General features: G+C 40.2%; 1 protein-coding gene across 3 annotated transcripts in view; it reads right to left on the bottom strand.

The window, feature by feature from the left end:
* Positions 1-255: 255 nt before the first annotated feature.
* LOC124408444 overlaps positions 256-19,475 on the bottom strand; it is a 167,768-nt gene continuing 148,548 nt past the window's right edge. For all 3 annotated transcript variants that reach the window (XM_046885345.1, XM_046885346.1, XM_046885344.1), the window contains 9 exons: positions 9,192-9,449; positions 5,714-5,825; positions 5,262-5,392; positions 4,689-4,938; positions 4,317-4,384; positions 4,125-4,199; positions 3,696-3,950; positions 3,208-3,462; positions 256-3,099 (listed from right to left, as the gene is read on the bottom strand). In XM_046885345.1, coding sequence (XP_046741301.1) covers positions 2,981-3,099; positions 3,208-3,462; positions 3,696-3,950; positions 4,125-4,199; positions 4,317-4,384; positions 4,689-4,938; positions 5,262-5,392; positions 5,714-5,825; positions 9,192-9,449 — 1,523 coding nt within the window. In that variant the 3' untranslated portion in view covers positions 256-2,980. The remainder of the gene's footprint in view (positions 3,100-3,207; positions 3,463-3,695; positions 3,951-4,124; positions 4,200-4,316; positions 4,385-4,688; positions 4,939-5,261; positions 5,393-5,713; positions 5,826-9,191; positions 9,450-19,475) is intronic.

A 19,475-nucleotide genomic window follows, 5' to 3' on the forward strand; every position in this document is an offset into this window, starting at 1 on the left:
GGAATCCTAAGGTTGTTTAACGTCTGGGTGACCAAAATTCCTGCCTTTCATTTTACTCGGATATCGCGCTGGTTTTTTGTATCTCCAGCCATCATTTCTGCCAGTCACGACGAAGCAAAATCAGTTGTTTGCTCAAACAAAAAAAAACACACTAGAATAGTATAAAGACAGGAATTGGGGCAGTACACAGCTGAAAACAGGGATTAATATGATGACTGAAATCTGCAACTAACCAGGAATATTCGAATTTTTTCAATATATATATTTCGTATTCAAAATATAATAATAAACATTACACATGATGCTAGCTCATATTGTGGCAGTCAGCATTGACTGGCACTTACAGTGGTACTGTGTAATAAACTAGTTAATTAAACGTCTAACGTCCAGTGAAAGCGGATGCGAGATCTGAGCTAGGTAATATATATTTAACATAAGTAACAATCTGTGAGCAGATTATGAAAATAGACGCCTTTGGTCATGATAAATATAAAAGTATTTCTCAATAGCGCACTTTTTTTAGTTTTCTAGACTATAAGACGTATTTATAGTTTCGATCATTCCCGTAGGTTGAATAATGCTAAGCTGCTAAATCAATGATCGATTTATACTGATCGATTTATTGTTGTAAAGAATAAATCTTTGATATCGTATGGTCCAATTAGTAATGGTCAGTGTCTTAGCTTGATCAAGCCAATGCATCAAACATATAAGTAAAATGTTGAGTGACTGGTTGAATATTGCATCTGCTTAAAACTAGACGTTAGCCTCAAAGTTTCTTACATCTTAGGCGTACAATATTATAATACATAGTCATTTAGTTACATAATTATATCCAAAGTAATAAGGTAGGCAAGCAGAAGCCCACACGATTTTCAAAAGCCCCAAAAAATGAAGTATTATACATAACTATACAGTGGCAAGAAAAAACAACACTCAAATCGTCTTACTTACTAGAATTATGTAATCATCACAGTGATAAACGAAAATATATATATATATGTATGTATGTATATATTTATATATACTTTTTTTAGGTTTATTCTCAATTAATAATTAGTTAATCACTTTTCAAGGAGCGTCTTTCAGTGGCACTTCATACACTTTTCAACACTTCGTTCTTCGCTGATTCCTAATATATAGATATTTTTTTTGCTTCATTTTATTCTATTTCTTCAAATTTCTTACCTTACATCTTAAAATTATCCATCCCAGTTGGGTAAAAATTATTTTACATTATGCTTGTCCTCCGATATTCTCAGTTTCATCTACACAGGCACAATTATTACAGAATATATTACCGTCAAGTCAACGATTGGTTCATCTTACAAAAGCATAGAGTTATACATATGGTTTCGAGTAATCCCATGTTCCAAAAAATCACAATGACAATGGTAAATTTCAATTTCGTAGGATGAGGTAACAAAAATTTCACTTTTTATAACCGCAACTGCTTGGGCATCGGTTTAGGGAGGCGTTTGCAGAGACATTCAATACCTGCATTTATTGAGATTTAACCAGGTTGCCGACTTAAAAATATTCAATTGTGATTTTAGCGCATTGAAAGTATTGATGACTGATCATCAAGAACTAAGAATTTCGGAATACAGAGCATCAATAGAAAAATGTACAGTTCATTTTAAAAAAGTAGTTTAGATTTAGTTTAACATCAACATTTTTGGCTGCGCTGCTTGGATTTATACAATAAATGCCACAGAATTATTGAATATCATACAATTGCCCTCTGCTATCTTTTGATTGGAATCGAATAATAATGGTATGTAACATAGAGCTCAATGATATCTTCTAATGGTAGATTTACATTTCAGTATGCACCGTCATGCGATATTATTAGCGATTGGTTTAAAAAAAAAAGGACAGGTTGTGTCTCTATTCGAAGAGGAATATTCAAATCTTGAATATTTGATTTTGGGACAAGGAAATTAATATAGTTTCATTGGTTACAGAAAATGCAACAAATATCAATATGAATGGACATATTATCGATACGGTAGTCGTATATTCAATAATTTCGTGATCAAATTCTAAAGCAGCGTATTTTATAAGTACAGTACACACCTCGAAATTCATATAAACAGCACATGTCAAAAGTGCAACATTGTCAATAAAGCCATTTGGCTCAGTTGGCAATATTAGAAATTCAATTTTTCAAGAATATCTTGAAAACAGAAACATTTCACTCAAACTGCGCGCACCAATGCATGTATCTAGTTGCCGAGTGCCAGAGGGCAGTATATACTTTTTTTTAAATATTTTTAATAACAGTCTTTATACAATTTTTATTAAATTATTATATCTAGCTAAAGAATAAAAACTGTTCTTTCGTTTGTCATTTATATAATCAGTAACTAATTTAATAGTTTAAATCTTAAATTCATATATCAATTTTCACTCGTGAATTAACCAGTTAAAATATTGATTACTTATACCCTGATCATATTTACAGCGGCTTGGCGATCGAATATACACCGACGATTTTTTATTTATTTATTATTATTAGTATGTTTTTTATACGCCCAAAGTATTTAGGCTAGTAAAAATTAGTTGCCGTATATTCTCTCTTTTTTTGTTTCACATAAGATTTACACGTAATTTGAATTATTCAATTTCTACTTATCATTTAAACGAAAGTAGTGTGCAAATATTTATTTCAATTTTGCAATTGCAGACTTTGTTTTACGGGAACTGGTTTTAGACAAATAAATGCCATGCCTATGTTACCGCGTCACATTAATACTTTGGATAATCTTCAATAGTTTAACTGTGAATTATCATACCACGACAGGTTTTTCGGTGTTATAAACCATCGAACTTATATCGTGTATAATAAACACAATGTTCAATCAGCTGGTTGGTCGTAGGACCGCTTTAGTTGTGTTGTAATTTATTATTATCTGTTCAGAAGTTGATTACGTTATATTTATTTGCAAAAAGGAGGATTATTTAGGATCGCCACACATCATCTTGAGAGCAAAGTACATAGCAGAGCAGCGCCTGCTGACAATACCAACGATACTCTCGATAAAGATGACGAAGACGCTGTACTGGATGCTGCTTTGGTCAAATCTTCACAGACACCTGTTTTCAATAGAAGTAAGTATTATAAGAGTATGAAAATAAAAAATACATGTATTATTACCAAGTGCAATATCTATCCGTACGTGAATTGAATCAAGGAAACAATACCTTGACTGGTCAGACGGTAAGTCCATTGCTCGGCCAAACTTCTTTGGCAAGTATGAGAGCGTGCGGAGAGCCGAAACTCTTGTTCGTGATGATCTCCATTGCTGCTGCCTCGTCCTGCCATCTTTGACGGAACGTCACTCGTTTGCATTGAGAAACAGTACGTTTGGCCTTGCCCCGACGTTAGCTTACTGTTTCTAAGTGACGCGATTGTGTACCATGTTCCATTTTCTTCCCAACTACCGTGACACAGGAACGCTGTATGGAAGTAAGTAAAAACATACATTTACATACATCCGTCCCGACATAATGTCAGATATAGAATGGGCGACGTAGACTTTTACATTTTTCCCTGTCGATAGCAGTGCCAGGCTTCCGAGCAGTTAACGAAAGTTTTGGTCTGAATGTTAAGAAATTTTTTTTTTAATATTGCAGAGGCCTGAGATCTTCTGGCATTGGTTTAATACACTGTCAAAACAAATGTCTCTCACCATCTTTTTCTGTTTCGCAAGAGTTGTCAATGCTCATTTCATTCTGACTAGTCGAACTGCAGCCGATTTCGACGGCTCCATTTTTACACTCGTCTTCTTCGCCCTCATCTTGCCAAGTCCGTCTTTCAGCAGTTCGCATGGGTTTCATTGAACGACGTTGTCGTCGTGATGTCGATGCCAGCATTTCCGACATCCCATAATCAATTATGGTGTATCTACCCGGGTGAGGACATTTTCTTTGATGAAGCATTGATGCTGAAACAAACGAGGAAAGCCCATATTAGTGAAAAGCATGTATATTACGTAAAAGCTTATTGATTATGCAGAATGGCGTGACAAGTTTATTGCTATTATAGCTGTAAAGGTCTATTATATCAAATATGCAAGCGCAGCGTCGAGTTATGGTATATTTTAATAAAAAATACTCACTAACTAACGTTGTGTAAGACATTGTCGAAGGGTCCCAAGACTCACAGGCTTCTTCTGGCATGATCGCTTTATGATCTATAAAAAAAGTAGAGTCGCATTGGTATTATAGATAACGTAAGTAATAAGCAGACCATGGTGAAATTTTGTACAGTTTGTATTACATATAAAAGCTATTGCGTATAACAGTAGTACCTGATTGCTGGATCTCAATTATATGCCCGTCCCTCTTGTGAAACATCATACAAACATATCCGCTGTCACTGTAAAAGAAGACGCAAAGACTAATTAAACCGTCAAGTAATCTTAAATAAACATACAATAAAGCTTTTCCCTCGAACTGTTATTCTCCCAAGTTTTAAAACATATCTCTACTCTCCAAGAATTTGTTGTACGCACCAATGAACAGTAAGAATTGATTAACAGTGGTACAAATTTACAATCGAGACTAGGAAGAGATACTAACAATAAACACTTAGCACGATGCCTTCTTGATTGCAAACGGTATGAACCATTTTTTTTTTTTCAAATTAAGTTTAGTAGAAAATGCTAGTTATCTTTGCGTACCATCCGCTCGATATGTGAGCAACCAGCTTCACGGTGTACCCCTGCATATTGTCATTGGGATATAATTTCTGCAAGGTATGGCAGACTATTTTTTCCTCGTGAATGCTGTCGTCGTTGTTGTCCTGCGCTCTTACTTTCAACGTTGCATTTCTAGCTGTGAAGTGATAAGTCTTTGATCCATTCAGCGAGTGCCAATCGTGATGCTGCGTCACCCACGACGGATACGTACATCTAATGTGCCCCTTATCCACTGTAGGAGTACAAGAAATATAAAAATCATGACCATGCAAGGAGAGGTATCTTATGTATTGTATTAGCTTTGATATTCTATAACGATCTTAACAATTGCGGATAATAAATTGAACAGTTTTATCAATTATGAGAGTCATTAAGTCGCGCTTTTCAAGTGTTTCTGTAATTTATTGTGAAAGTATTCGTGGATTAATTGCAATAGCGGATGAGTTATGGTTATATCAGTGGAGCCATGCATGCGTGTAATCACTCTGTACTACATTATTGTTCATTCGTTAACCGCTCATTCCGGTATATGATAACCACGTGGACTTTGCTCACCTTTGGTCAGTTTTATGGTCCGCGCTCCTTCAGCGACGGACGTCAATCCGTTACAAGTTGCATCCTCGGATTGAGCTAGGTCGTAAACCACTTTTCCTTGGTGATGCGGAGTTTTTTCGTAGAGGAAGCATCTGAAACGTGTTGATAATGAAAATTCAGGATTTCCATTGAATCGAGGTATCGGTTGACGAGTGAATTCGCTAATTAATATACAAATTTTTCCGTATAATCACAATTATGCGTACTTCGGTTAGTAAAGAATTTTTCATCGCCTTTGACAGCAATCAAATGAAATGCGCTGGAATAAATACATTTGGAAGAAAAAGCGCCACGGTGTTCTGACTACTTGGAATACTGGCTGAAATTGCCGTATTATAATAGCAGACGAATCTGGCAGATTGGATGATAAAATTAATTAAAGAGTGGGAAAGAGCGTTATTATTATTAATCACCTGAACATATCCTCGTTAGAAGCAATAATACTCCGTCCGACGCTTTTCACCGTGCCAACCAAATATTTATTTCTACCGTCCTTCCAGGTCGCCAAACACTGCAGCTCCTCCGCTAAAAATTCATGATAAAAATAATAAAGAAACGTTCCTGCATTTGAAAATTGAGTATATTAGCATACCTACGAATCTATGCTACATGGGAAACTTCTTGTGTAAAAATGATGGCAAATATATACATATACATCCAGCGCTAAAAACCCCATACATCGAGAGCCACTGTGCCATAAAAGTCCGATAATTCAATTACTTTTATAATCCGTTTAATGGCTTCGATCCATCGATGCGTCTGTACTTTTGTCCGTCCGTCCGTCAGTCTATCGGGATATTCCGCTCTGTCTGTATGTCGGTAGCTCACCTCCACTCGATGTTTTATCAAGCCGCGATTCGCGACTTGCAATCCGCAGAAGCCCCGCCGCTACCCTCGCGCACGCTTTGAACCATCGGCTATTTTTCTCTTCAGCTTGACCGCACCGCCGCGATTATAGGCCTTCACATATTCGTTAACCGCACGTTTCCCAAATAACAACCTTTCACGTTTTTCCTTCGCGGGGCGAGCATCAATTTTCGACTATTGAAGTCTTGAATTCCATCCAGCCGAATAAATTTTTCGCTCGAGCAACTGTTATCGTTGCACATTTTTCAAATGGTGTAGAATATTCGCATGAAATTTTATCCCTCTTAAAAAATCGTTTACGTTAGAGGCTTTAACTTTTCTTTTCTTTACCAAACTACCTTTCTCTAAGATCTTTGGCGTCATTTTCTCTCCGGTGTATGCAACAATAGTAAGAAAAAAAGTCGGTGGTAAAAGTCATACAAAAATTTTATCGGAACAATGTGAAAATGACGTGAGGAAAATCTTGCCTTTTTAGGATGAACCAAAAACTTTCACCAATTCGCGCGATGGATGCTTTGCTGGATTTTCAAATAGCTGTTATCAATTGCCGATGATCGATAACTTCGTCTCCGTTAGAGAAAACCTTAAACTTTGTTAATTTCACTGACAAATTTTACTACTAAAGAAACCTCAAGATTTCTCGTGAAATATTTAAAAAGCGATTGAATATTTATTATCTCCATTTGTCAAAGCTACAACCGATCATTATACCACCGGTTCCCTCAAAGATCCAAACGAGAAGAAAAGGTTAACCAGCAGCTGTTCGATCCCGCGGGACATTGTTACAGATGAGGGTTTTCGTTGATTGAGAATATCCGTTATCCCTTCAAGTTCTGTAGAGCGGGGTACAAATTGCGGCTAGCTAACAACTCGCAACTGGAGAGAGTGAGTGTACACAGATCGATGCGGTTGTGCCGGAAGTAGACAGGTGGCCATTACAATTAATAATCTTTGGCGTCGCACGTTTACCATGATGAATGGCTTTGCGACAGAGACACGCAGGCTTTATCGACTTATCTGCGTGAGCAGGCGGAGGCCTATAATCGAAAAAATTGCTCGCCGGTTGTCGCGCCTCGAGTAAATTTCCGCTAGCAGGGTGAATTTTCTCGAGTCGTTAAAAGAAATCATGAGTAACCGTGAAAAAACAGAATACGTATAAGTCCGTGGTCAGCGAAAATGCGAACCTTTCGAATCGCGGTGATCCGAATCACCGGACATGCACCCTCGGCCGTAAGAAACGCATAAAGACACGCAGCGTATCAATATTTACGGCTAAAGCTGCGATATCTCGGCAGATTTTATACTCGGTCCACCGTGAAGCATGTTTTGCTGAAGACGAAATTATTTCTAGTATCTACTTGAACTCGCGGTAAGGACCGTCCAGAAAACAAGTCTTGCGTTGTCGTGTTGATGAGTGAACCGCGGGAATGCACTTCATTAAAATTCGTTAACGTTTCAATTTCATTTTGCTGAAAATGAAGCCAAGACATCTGCTCGTAAATTGATGATAGGTACATAAAAAGTCGAGCGAGGAGATCGGCCCATTTTTAGAAAATTGCTCACCAGAAAAAGTAATAGTTATTGTTCCTGGAATAGAGAAAATAAATCGCAGAAAATATATCGCAGCTCAGATTTATGTACGTATAATAATAAAGATAATCTCAAATACAAAATGATGTTAGCGCGATATTTGAAATTTTGTTATTTCAACGATTCGTGGAAATTTAAGGCCGATAGATCTCTAGAATGTTAAAATAATGGAAAGGACTGCTTTTGCCAGTTTTATGTTCCATAAGAAAGAGCAAAAAGATGGTACTATACCTATGATTACATTTAGAAGAAAAGCTAATCATCTACAAAGGTAATTGTTTCGAATAATGATTGTCTCTTTCGATTCGCACGATTATTGCTGAATGACAGTTTAGTACAATCCTCCGAATTTCTCATTTCCTTAAACAAGATTGAAATCGTATTTTTGTAGTACCTAATTAGAAATAAAACCAAAATTTCTTTCTTTTTTTTTTAAATACATATCATATTCAGATTATCCGTATAACAATGTGCCACCTCATTGTATCAGCATAGCTGTTACTAAATGTGAAGTATGAAAGTTAGCATGAATCGTTTTACAGGTTGTTCATTTAAGTCATCAAAATCATCACCGTTTTTGCCTCCTTGAAATAAACACGAAAGTTTGTCATAAACGTTTAACCCTGATAAAATATTTCCCCGCAATTTAGAGACTTACGGATTCGAAGGCCTCACCAGCTGTGAGGAAACGTTATCGAAGAACGTTACAGCGCCATTATACACCTGTGATATGCGGGATATAATAATTGCGTTTAGTATGGGGAAAACGCGTCTCTGACACGAGATTTTTAGATGGTGGCGCGTTGTTCGCGGTCGTTCGTAAAAAAAAGTCGTTTCTTGTTGATCGTTGTCGTTGGTTAGCTACATCACTGTCCGATATTACCCTGCATATACCGACGGATATCGAGGCTTACCTACCCTTGGACCACATAATCCGGGTGCGTCACAGACAGGCAACTATAACACATCCCGAAGATCAGTATACCCCGCACACTTACATCGCGAAGAACTCAATTTTTATTAAACGCGGATGGCTTCCGACAAACACGGCGTTATCCGCGGTTCAGGTTTAGGAATATCCGCACATACATCGGGACGTGCGCCTCGCGACGTTTCTCGGTGTTCGGAAGGCCCCGTCACAATAGAACGGTGTTTGTACGAAACTTGATTTTAAGACCGTTCCATTTTTACCGACCCCTCAGAAGTTTTATCTCGGCGTCAAGGGGGCGTAAGAAAGCGTACTTCGGGCACCCGGATTTCGCCGAAGTATCGTTAAAGCGGCTGCGGCTAGCTCGGCAAAGTGGAATCTCGCCGGTTATATCCTTGCCCATATAGTGTTCTCCTATAACGTAATACCCACAAGCCACCACCACGACCACACCGCTCCGAATAACCTGACGTGACTCAAATCGTCTCCACCGAATGTATACTCACTGCTACTTTCCGTCCTCTCGACATCCGGACACGCCTGATACTTCAACAGCAGTTTACTCTCGTCCGTACAACTTTCCGCGTGGCTTACTGGATTCGTACACTCCCCGAGTCCTCGGTTGTACGAAAACTTGAATGGCGCCCCCGTGAAAGGACAGGCGATCGGCTTCGAATCCAGTCGGAACATCGAGATCAGGCTCTCGTCAGAGGAGATCGAGTTGCACATCTCCTCCAGAGGTGCCAGGGACCTGCACCATAACTCTGCAACAAACGAAGGTACATTTACTTTTCACGAACATCACTTTACGTGTTTTCCTCACAGTCAGATATATATGTGGTGATAAAAGTTATGGTTACCGCTCGAAACGTTTATCACGTTTTAGGAAAAAACTACCCTGCATGCATTCAGAATTACAATTATCGCATCGACTATCCGCTTCTATTTGCGTAGAAAAATCCTGACTCCCTCTCAAAGTGCATTACCCGATTAAAAAGTATAGTTCACAATTTGTATCACACGACACAATAAACCCTGCAGTCTGTATGTGTTTGTATTACGATCGTCGGCGCAGGGTGTAAACTTATGGGCTTTGCGAGGGTGATAGGTGTACGCAATACTCGTAATTGCGCAAGCGGGGTTTCGAAACCGAGGGTTGAAAAAGCGACAATGATTTGCCTATAAATTTGATACACTGCCCAAGTATTTCTGCACCATTATATTAGACTGTTTTTTTCTACACGCCTGGTCGAAACTTTTGTCACAATAAATCGTCCAGATCCGCTACTACGTGGGTATATTTACGCAGAGAATGACGTTCGGTCGCAATTCTTTCCAGCAAGTCCAAAGCCGTTGATCAAATAACACATAGCTGATTCTGTAACCGGATACTAGAGGATAAAAACTCTTGTAGATCAGCGACTATATACACTCGGACATTACGGTGTTAATGCCAGTGAATTACAGAGTGTAAAATACTGCTGCGCGGGTAGCGTAAATTGCAGGGAGGACAGACGTAATTATCATCAGCGAATGACTGCGGCGTTGACTCGCCATCAAAGCCGAGAAGCGAAGGGGATGGTGAGGCGATCGAGCCGAGGATTACCTTGTTTACCGCCAGCTCTGAGAGGTTTTCAGGGATGCGTCATGGCTTCGCCCTTTTGATAATTTATGCATTTCAGGATAATCTTACTGTAAAAGATAGAAGTTGGCTGCTGCTGCTTCAGTCGCGGCAGAAGAACACCGCCCCCTGCCTTGCGCCCCACGCAGGCAAGTTGGTGCGCGATGAATGGGAGGCGGTGAGGGACGAGAGGTGGAGGCGGAGGCGGAAGGGCGACGGAGGACGGAAGATCGTTATAAGAGCAGCATGCCCCAACTGGGTTACGGGGAAGCTTAGCGCTAATAAGAAATTAGTAAAACAAAGACACGACCCTAACAACCGCCATTTTGTACCCTTTATCTTCCCGTGCCATCCCCAGCGCTTGCCATTCTTTTCCAAGATGAATAACTCTGCTGCCAGTGTCTCGCTCCGCCTTGTCTGACGACGCTGGCAAAAGCTTATCTCTCTGATACTCTCAGGAACTGAAAGATGTTTTTCAGTTTCGAAATACTTCCAATCCCCCCTTCTGCGGAAGTAATCCAGCCATGAGAAGCCCGTGAGACTTTGTATGTACGCCCAACGGATTGAGCCGCCTAATTCGAAGATAAGCGATGTCTGGAAAGCAGTTACAGAACGAATCAGTTGATGATCATACCCAGTGCTAAACGTTTCACTGTAGAAATGGAAGCTTGCGGTTATGTCAAACTTAGTCAGGAGCTTCTTGCTCCGCTTTCTGATATTACAAGGAAACAATAGGCAGTACATATTAGACCAGGATTGAACGTTGGCAAATTGGTACTTATACCGTTCACAACACTGACAATGAGGCTAGAATTCTTTAAATCTCAACTCCAGGCTGAAGATAATTTTTAAAATATTTGTGAGACATTACAAGAAGTTGCTATTGTTATATATATATATATATATATATATATATATACCGTAACGATAATCAACCAACCGGATAAGCTGAATTGATTGTTCCTTCCACTGCAGCGTAAATAATTCTATATCTTGAAAGCATATGCAAAGCTTTGCGTATCAGTAACTGATTATAGCAAAAAAATAAAAAAAAAGAAAAAAAGAATTTGAGCAAACAACAGTGATGAAAATCTGCCGTTGTTTCTGTTTGAAGCTGCGGCTATGATTACTTGGCTGGCGGGTGGTATCCGAGTAAAGTGAGTGCATCAGGAGGTGGAGGTACGAAGCTCGGGGTCCTTTGAAATGTAAATGCTAATTGAAACGCGAAAGTTTGCGCCCTATATCGGCTGCCAACTCGACTGTTCAAACTTGCGCCAGTCATCCGAATTGCACAGCGCCGCAGCCATTTCCTACAAATCTTTTTCTTTTCGCTTGCATAATGTCTTCCACCTGTAGGTGTACCGTCTTTATCTTCCGCCGCTATTTCTTCGGTTACAACATAACGGGATAATAACAGCAGCTTTGCCCCGAGACAAAGTGTAACTAAATCGTGCACGCTCAGCTCGGCTAACTTTTCCGCTGGGGGTGAGAATATGGTAGGCACTAACACGAAATTAAACTATGATCGAATCGACGTTCCTTATTTCCTGGAGCATACCGCAATGCCTTGCCTTTCCTACTCTCGATGCGGCGTTCTTCGATCGGGCAAAGCTAAGCAAGTACAGGTGTAACTTACTATAATACGTATTGAACCCTTCAAGTCGAACTTGGCCAGTAATACCGGTTCGTCATAAACTTCAGGCGACTGTGGATTTTCTGCACCGGTTCTGATAGCAGCCGAAGTTCTACACCTACTCGCGTGTCTCTCGGGGAAAATGCCGGCCGGGAATTCGATAAACGGGGAAAAGTGGTTGCAATTAGCGAGAATTGAGGCGAGGCGAATGAGAAGGTTTCGTGGGTATTGGTTATCCGCTGATGCACCGAATCCACGTTCGGTGAATAGTAAAGCCTCCTGACTATCCGAGGTCTTTAACCCCCGGTGAGACATTTGGAAGGCGGAAATTTTGGAAGGAATAAATGAAAAGTTTAATTGTTTCACGTTCTTACAACTCATATGTGGGTTGACTGTAATGCAGGAATAAAATGTACGAAGTTTTACATGCTAAAACGCAGAGAAGTAAAAGATTTGATTTATTTTTTATTCTGTTATAGTCATTAATGCTTTTTTTCAAGCGTTATTATTACAGTTGCGAGGTATGAGATCGTTGAAAGATCAGGAATTTGTCGCAAGTATTTATCCAATTATAGGCGTTGAAATCCAGATATTTTTACTGAACGTCTGTCGTAGCACTGGCGCAGTGAAGACAAAAAATTAAGTGACATTATGGACAATAACAGAGGAGTATCTAGTGAGACTTTGCATTGACATTTACTTAAATGGAGGAATATGGAAAGCAGTGATGACGGAAGTTAAATTATATTTCTGTTGTTATAAGTAAGGGAAAAAAGTCTGACAACTCTGGAATCTTAGTTCCTTCAAAACTTGGCTCAAAACGGTATAAAATATCCAATGCGGTTGGATGGTTTCGCTTGTTGAACCAGAAAAACAAAGTAGTATTAATTGATTCAATAACTTATGCATTAATATTACGTGATGATTTATGCTTATTAGACTTTATGTATACCATCGAAATTTGAAATACATGTAAAGAGGAGAAATGGAGAACTCTCAAAGTAATTCTGATATGATCCATTCTTATTTTTTTATTATGAGTCAGCTTCTGCAAATTACTACGAAAGATCATTTACTCAATTTTTTGGTTGCAACTGTCAAACCGTTGGCCGGAGTGAACCGTTTTTCGCCATAACTTTTGACCCGTCGATATGGGGTCTATATGATCGATTTCAGCATCTTTCAAAATCCGTTAAAAATGGACTGGAAAAATCCAAACGTATCTTTTTTTCGAGCAGAAAACTCGGTGTATTTTTGGCCGTAACTTTTAAACTAGTCAAGACTATGCGCAACGGATTCCTGTCGCAAAATAACGTCGATATAGGGTCTGAATAGACTGATTTTCCACGCCTTAAAAGTGACCGAAATTCTTCTCAGAAAATCTCAATGCCTTAGCTTCTTTTTTCACAATTTCTGTGACGCAAAAACTTTTGATCGTATAAATGTTCTACTTGAGCTACTTTGCAACTATATGTGAGAATCTAGGAAGTAAGAAAAAAGAAAAGAAACCCGAACATCGCAGGATCAGCCGCCAAGAAAATACGACAGGTTATTTGCCTTTGACTGTCACAATTACTAAATAGGACCTTTTCAAGTCTGTTTAAGTATGGGATAAAACATACATTCGTCTAGTACTTCAGTCTAATTCTGATACGTCGGTTATCTGTTAGCTATCCAGCTACTGTATTCACTCGATGTTCCCAATAACTGCAACGTTGCAGCTAATGATGTATAAAATCAGATATTTGTAACCGTTTTTATTGATATTCAGTAACAGGAAGAATGAGCATTAAAGTAAGATTGTAGTAGGACATGAGAGCAACTTCATCATGTCTTAAATGAAAAATAGCGTGCACGAGGTGAAGAACTGCTGCGGTTGAGGTGGAGGAATCTCGGGAATATCGTTCAATTTTATTTTCCACCCAAATTTTCTAATATGGTGTAAAAGTTTCTGTAGCAAAGTTTTATTTCAACCGAACATCGCGTGAATACGTCAGAGGCGCGAGAGACGAAGTTAAGTTATATACGGCGGGGAGCTTGGCTGGCGTTGCAATCCAGCGCCATCCCGGGAGGCAAGAAATTATGCCCAAGTGCATAAATTATCAAAAGATCCCTACGCCTAGCATAAATCCTGGAGCCGCGGCAGACCACGCGGCCGCCATGCCATGCCATGCCCTTGTTGGATCAATTGGCGATGCCTAAATAAATTTAGGGGCCCCAGGGCCTCGACTAATCATTCGGGATTAGGACCCACTAATGAGAAGACAAAGGCTTTATTCCATCGCTAAATTCGATACGGGCTTACGTCGCGTCGCCTCTATTACAGCGTCAACGAGTAGATACGTGTACAGCGTACACGCTCTAACTTAGGACGCATTTTTGATAAACCAGATAATGACTCAAGTCGCCGAATGTGTAACCAGCATGAATCAGAACTTGTAGATAGATCTGATTTATAATTCTCACAGCTTTCCGTCGCGCCGAGTGTACATAATACCGCCTTTTTATAGAGACGCAAAACGCCGCCGGCGATTTGACGAGTCGTGAATTGTTTGTTAAACATTTGTCATCGGCAAAAACTGACGCCGAAGGCAGCGTTGTCACGACGCCTCGGGTATCAGCTGAATTGCATTCCCCGTGGAATTCTTTTTGTTTTCGTACCCTATTATATACATCTATACCAGACTTCTCTAGACTTCGCTTCGAGGCAAAGTCCACAGGACTCGAATTCGTAATATTATACCTTGTCTATGTTCTACCCGAGACATATACCTTATAACACGTGCCAGTATCCTGTCAGGGTTCGGTGCCTCTTCCAGTAGACAGAAATTCTGTAAACGAAATCAGCTCGTTCACTATAATCAATGTTGTAAGTTAATCGATGATGTTCTATCGATGATGAAAATCAGACTTTAGGTAGAGGGGCTCGTGAGGGCCGTATATTTTGAACCCTGACGGTTACTCGCGATTCAACAAATTTATATCGAGCCTTTGGTAACAGCGCTGATTTCACGCTTTTTCCTCTTACATCCTTAAACCCTCGAGGACTTCGACGGTGAATCCGATTATAAACGATGGTAGAGTGCTCGGAAGATGAAATGCGAAGGGTAATCCCAGCCCTCGGGAAGAATAAAACCGTGGCCGCCACTGCAGTTTTGAATACATGCATGAAAATAATCGGCGAATACCGAATCGGTATGGAAATTCTCTGATCACTCGATCTTCGCAAAAGTGAGAAAATAATCATAAATTATTCGCAATGCAAACAATCACCGGAAATGTGTAATCGATATTATTTTTAGAACTGGTATGCATGTATGGTACACGTAACGTAAACCCAGGCAAACGCGAGAATGAAACTCAGTTTTGCCGAGTAAAGTAGGGTAAAAGGCCCCACAGGCGTGAAATAATAATGAATATACGTGTTATTTGAGAATGGAAGATCGATGACAAAGACCAGGCAGCCCGAACGGGACGAGGAGAAGGGACGGCTTTGACGGAGGGACGCAAGAGGCAAGTAATCAAATATTCCATTTCACAGGCACGCGAGTCCGTCGTGTTCATTTTATAAACGTAATTATCACGATTTCACGAGCTTGTATTCACATCACACGTGAATAGCTGCTGTATTGTAGTAGGTATCTGTATAGTTTTGGGCAAACAAAAAACAGTGTCAACATCGTTCAGTTCATCGGTGATTATATGTATAATATTCTTCACATATTGTGAACTGATTTTCATGACAGATAAATGAATCGGATTTTTTCAGAAGCAGCAAATATGTGCCTACGCTTTATCGATAAAATATATTAAACATAATAATATGCGTCGATGCAGCGGATAGCGAGAATGTAAATTTAAAAGAATATTCTCGACGGTGTTACTCAATTTCGTATATTGGTTATTATATACCGCACAATCCCTGACCAGATAAATGTATCGAAATGACTTTGATGGCAATTCAAATACCATCTACAACCGTGAAAAAAATTGTTTTTTTTTTCAAAATTCATCCTTAACCAGCGTATGATCAATTTTTCCCGCAGTCTCCCCTGTCATAAATCACACGAAACATGCAATACGCATGTGTGTAAGTATCAAGTTGGGATACCGCACGCTACGGCCTACCCCTCACTGTATTTTTCCACTCTGAGCAGGTGCACAAGGGAGGATTCATGTTTCTCTCACTCCACACGTTTGCTCACATTTATGTTTAAACCTATATCTTCTCAGCGCATTTGGGCTTCAGCTTACAAGACACGGATCGTGAATGATTTTCAGAAAAATTAACAAATCTCAGCGACACGTTACTCTTCACTTAAAAATCAATTAATTTTTTTCCAAGGATACAAATTTCCGACGACTTATAATTTTCGCATTCCCAAAGCACCGGTTTACAACAAAATCAAAATATCTGTGAAGTGTAAAAAGCCATTTTATTTTTTCACAGCGAGAGCTTTGATTCCGCCTAGTATATAGCACGCGATAAAGGAATGCGTCTAAGAGCACAACGATAAATTATCGGTTCTATGTATGTATCGGCATTGATCGGAAAAGGGGCGCAAAAGCGCAGGAGGGCAATCCGAGGAACACGGCAATAAAAGCGACAGGAATCAATTATAAGGAGGCTGAAGGTGGCTAGAGGCTTGATCAGCAAGACTCTCGTCGCATTTACTATCTCCTCCCCCGTCCCTATATCTCCCGAGTTCCACCCTGCGAAACCGGCCCATTCGCGACCAAACTGTCTCGCTCCCACTCAGGCGAGATATCGGTGCCTCTCGCTACGGCATTCCCAGCCCTCTTCAGTCTTCGCTTCTCTAACCCGCCCTTAGCGCTGGCCGCTCAGCAATAAAGGGTAGATACGCTGAAAGACTATAATCTCGCCCGGCTATTCCCGAAAGTTGATCACAGCTCCGGCGCAAGGGTCGCTCACCCTGCGTGTGTGCGCCGCCTTTATACGTGCCCGAGTCGATATTCGTGTTTTTTCCTCCAGACGAGTAGGTATACGAGTATATAAAAGCTCTGCGAAATTCGTTTCACGCGTCTATTGGTACGCATTTATTCGCTACAGCTTCTGCATACCCAAATTAAATATGAAAACAATTAGTATTATAATTAACGCGTGTTTGTGATTAAAATTTTAATCATGATAGTTACTTTCTTTTTCGCATCAGAAGAATCTATAGCAAGTAGATTACTTTTCCTGACTTCTCAGCAACGTTTCAACGTTTATTGTAAGTCGATTGTTGAAATTTTGTGTGGATATGAAAGGGTATCGTATGAGGGAGTTGTGGAGGCTGAGAAAATGTTTTCATTCTGTGAACTTGGACTTGGGATATACAGTCCGAACCCAGCCATTGAATTGAAGATGAGTGATAGCGGTTGACCGGAAGTGAAATGAAAATAGATTTATGAACCATTATCGTTCGCAGCATGTGAATCCCGTGAGTAATAAAGGTACTAATTAAATTCTGTGTTGTACCTGTGTGGTATGTACAATGCATATATATTATACAAAATACAGACAGACTGCAACGCGGAAGAGAAACACCTCTGCATCAGAACGTGATTCACGCGTGTATATGGGCGTGACTATTCGTTGCCGGTTGACCAAGCCGAACCTGAGCATGAAGCTAAACCCTGAACCCTAACCCCGAAACGAAACTCGCCTAACCTACCTAACGAATTTATGGGCGGAAATGGCAGCGTATACGCAAATGCTCGATACAACCGCGGTCACCGGGGGGTCGCTGCTGCTGGGGTGGCATGGCAGTGCCAAAAACCTATTATAAATTAATTTTATCGAGTTTGCGGGAGGTTACGAGTGGAATGTGCGTGAAGAGTGAACGCGTCGACACGTTACGTACCTCTCGACTTTTTCGCTCGTACCCCCGCGCATAACTCATTAGACCCCAGATTTTGAAGGTAGTCCCTAATTAATTGACAACTACAAGCAACCCTCAAGTCGTTTATACGAATTACACCCCGCTCTGGTACATACATATATATATATATGCAAGCTTTTGATTATTTCTTTCTTGCAGGATTTTCTCCGTCCAGCTCCCAATACCTGAGAGAGAGAGAGAGAGTTCAGGGTCGAAGACTGTAGGTATACTTATTAATTAGGAAAACGCGCGCAGCCGCAAGGCTTGAAAATTGATACTACCGCCCCCGAAGCGTGGAGAGAGTCACGTAGCTCGTCTCCTTAGCTTCATCCTGTAATAAATAATGGCGCGACATTATAATATCGTAGTTCGCGGCCTAGCTGCGTTAAGAGCTTTCCAAAGGTATACGACTGGGTATTGGTGCACGTGTAATACTTGCCTCGTTTCAACGAGGGACGTAATTTTCCGAAATTCCATCGGGCCATCAGAAACTCGATACCAAGAGGCGGAGAGGAAGAGAGAGAGAGAGAGAGAGAAGGAGAGGCTAGCGCGATTTCTTCTGTTGTTTCTGCAGAGTATGCAGAGCAGCGACGGTAATTCGATCCTCCCCCTTTCACTTTTAAATTACCCCATCCTTCCATGTTTTAAATACCCCCGGACAGACAGGGCTCGACTTTAATCTTAACATTTCACTCTAATTGCGATCGTCTCCTGGATTCTTTTAGAGGATGGTGATGGGGGCGTCTTTAATACCTGCAGTCATGCAGAGGCGTGGACGCGTGTATTCTGCATCGTCCACGTGAAACCGGAAACCTCTGATTGCGGTTTAATAACACTCTAATTAGTGCTTACATTACTGCAACGTAATATGCGTACGCGGGTTTCCCCTCGTGCAACATCAATTCGACTAATTCAACCGGCGTATAAATTGCTCTGTCAGAACCGCGCTTCGCAAGGTTTCTTAGAGAACCGCCATGTAAACCGCAACTGCCGCTCTTGCTGCAATTCTTTCCAGGTTTCACTGGCTTGAGCATAAGGCGAACAGGACTAACCTGCTGTAATTTTTCGCATTACACCGACAATTTTCCAACCGCCTCTTCGCTTTACCCACAGGTGACTCACTCATCCAACTAGCAGTGATGGTTACGAACGTCGCTCGAGTGTCGAGCAACTTTCATTGGGTTTTGAAGAAGGGACCGTGCACAAAAATTAATCAATTTTGTGTAAATATTCGATCCGAGCTGCGTTTGTAACACAAATGTTACATGAAATCTTTTTTAATAGGCAAATATAATATTAATTCATATTTACACCTTTTCAACACTATGTTTTCTACTTTCAAAGGCTTCGTTGCAAGAACAGACTAATTAAGAGAGGGAATATGCGTTGGATGAAATTAAACTAGGATCCACAGTTGACAGAACACAAGGAACTTGTCACTTCACTCAACATAGCATTGACGTTTTTGTGGGTTATCCTGGGAACTAGCCACGTGTGAAAGATGTTCTGTGTACATACTGAATTATTTTTCGTCACGAATAGGGTGTATATCAGATAGGAAATTTCTTCCGCCTTTATTCGAGCGTTATTCGTATATTTACATCGAACCCAACACATTGTTTGTTTGACACAGACGTACAAGGTTTCGAAG

Source organism: Diprion similis, chromosome 8 (assembly GCF_021155765.1).
Source record: "Diprion similis isolate iyDipSimi1 chromosome 8, iyDipSimi1.1, whole genome shotgun sequence".
Taxonomy (NCBI): Eukaryota; Metazoa; Arthropoda; class Insecta; order Hymenoptera; family Diprionidae; genus Diprion; species Diprion similis.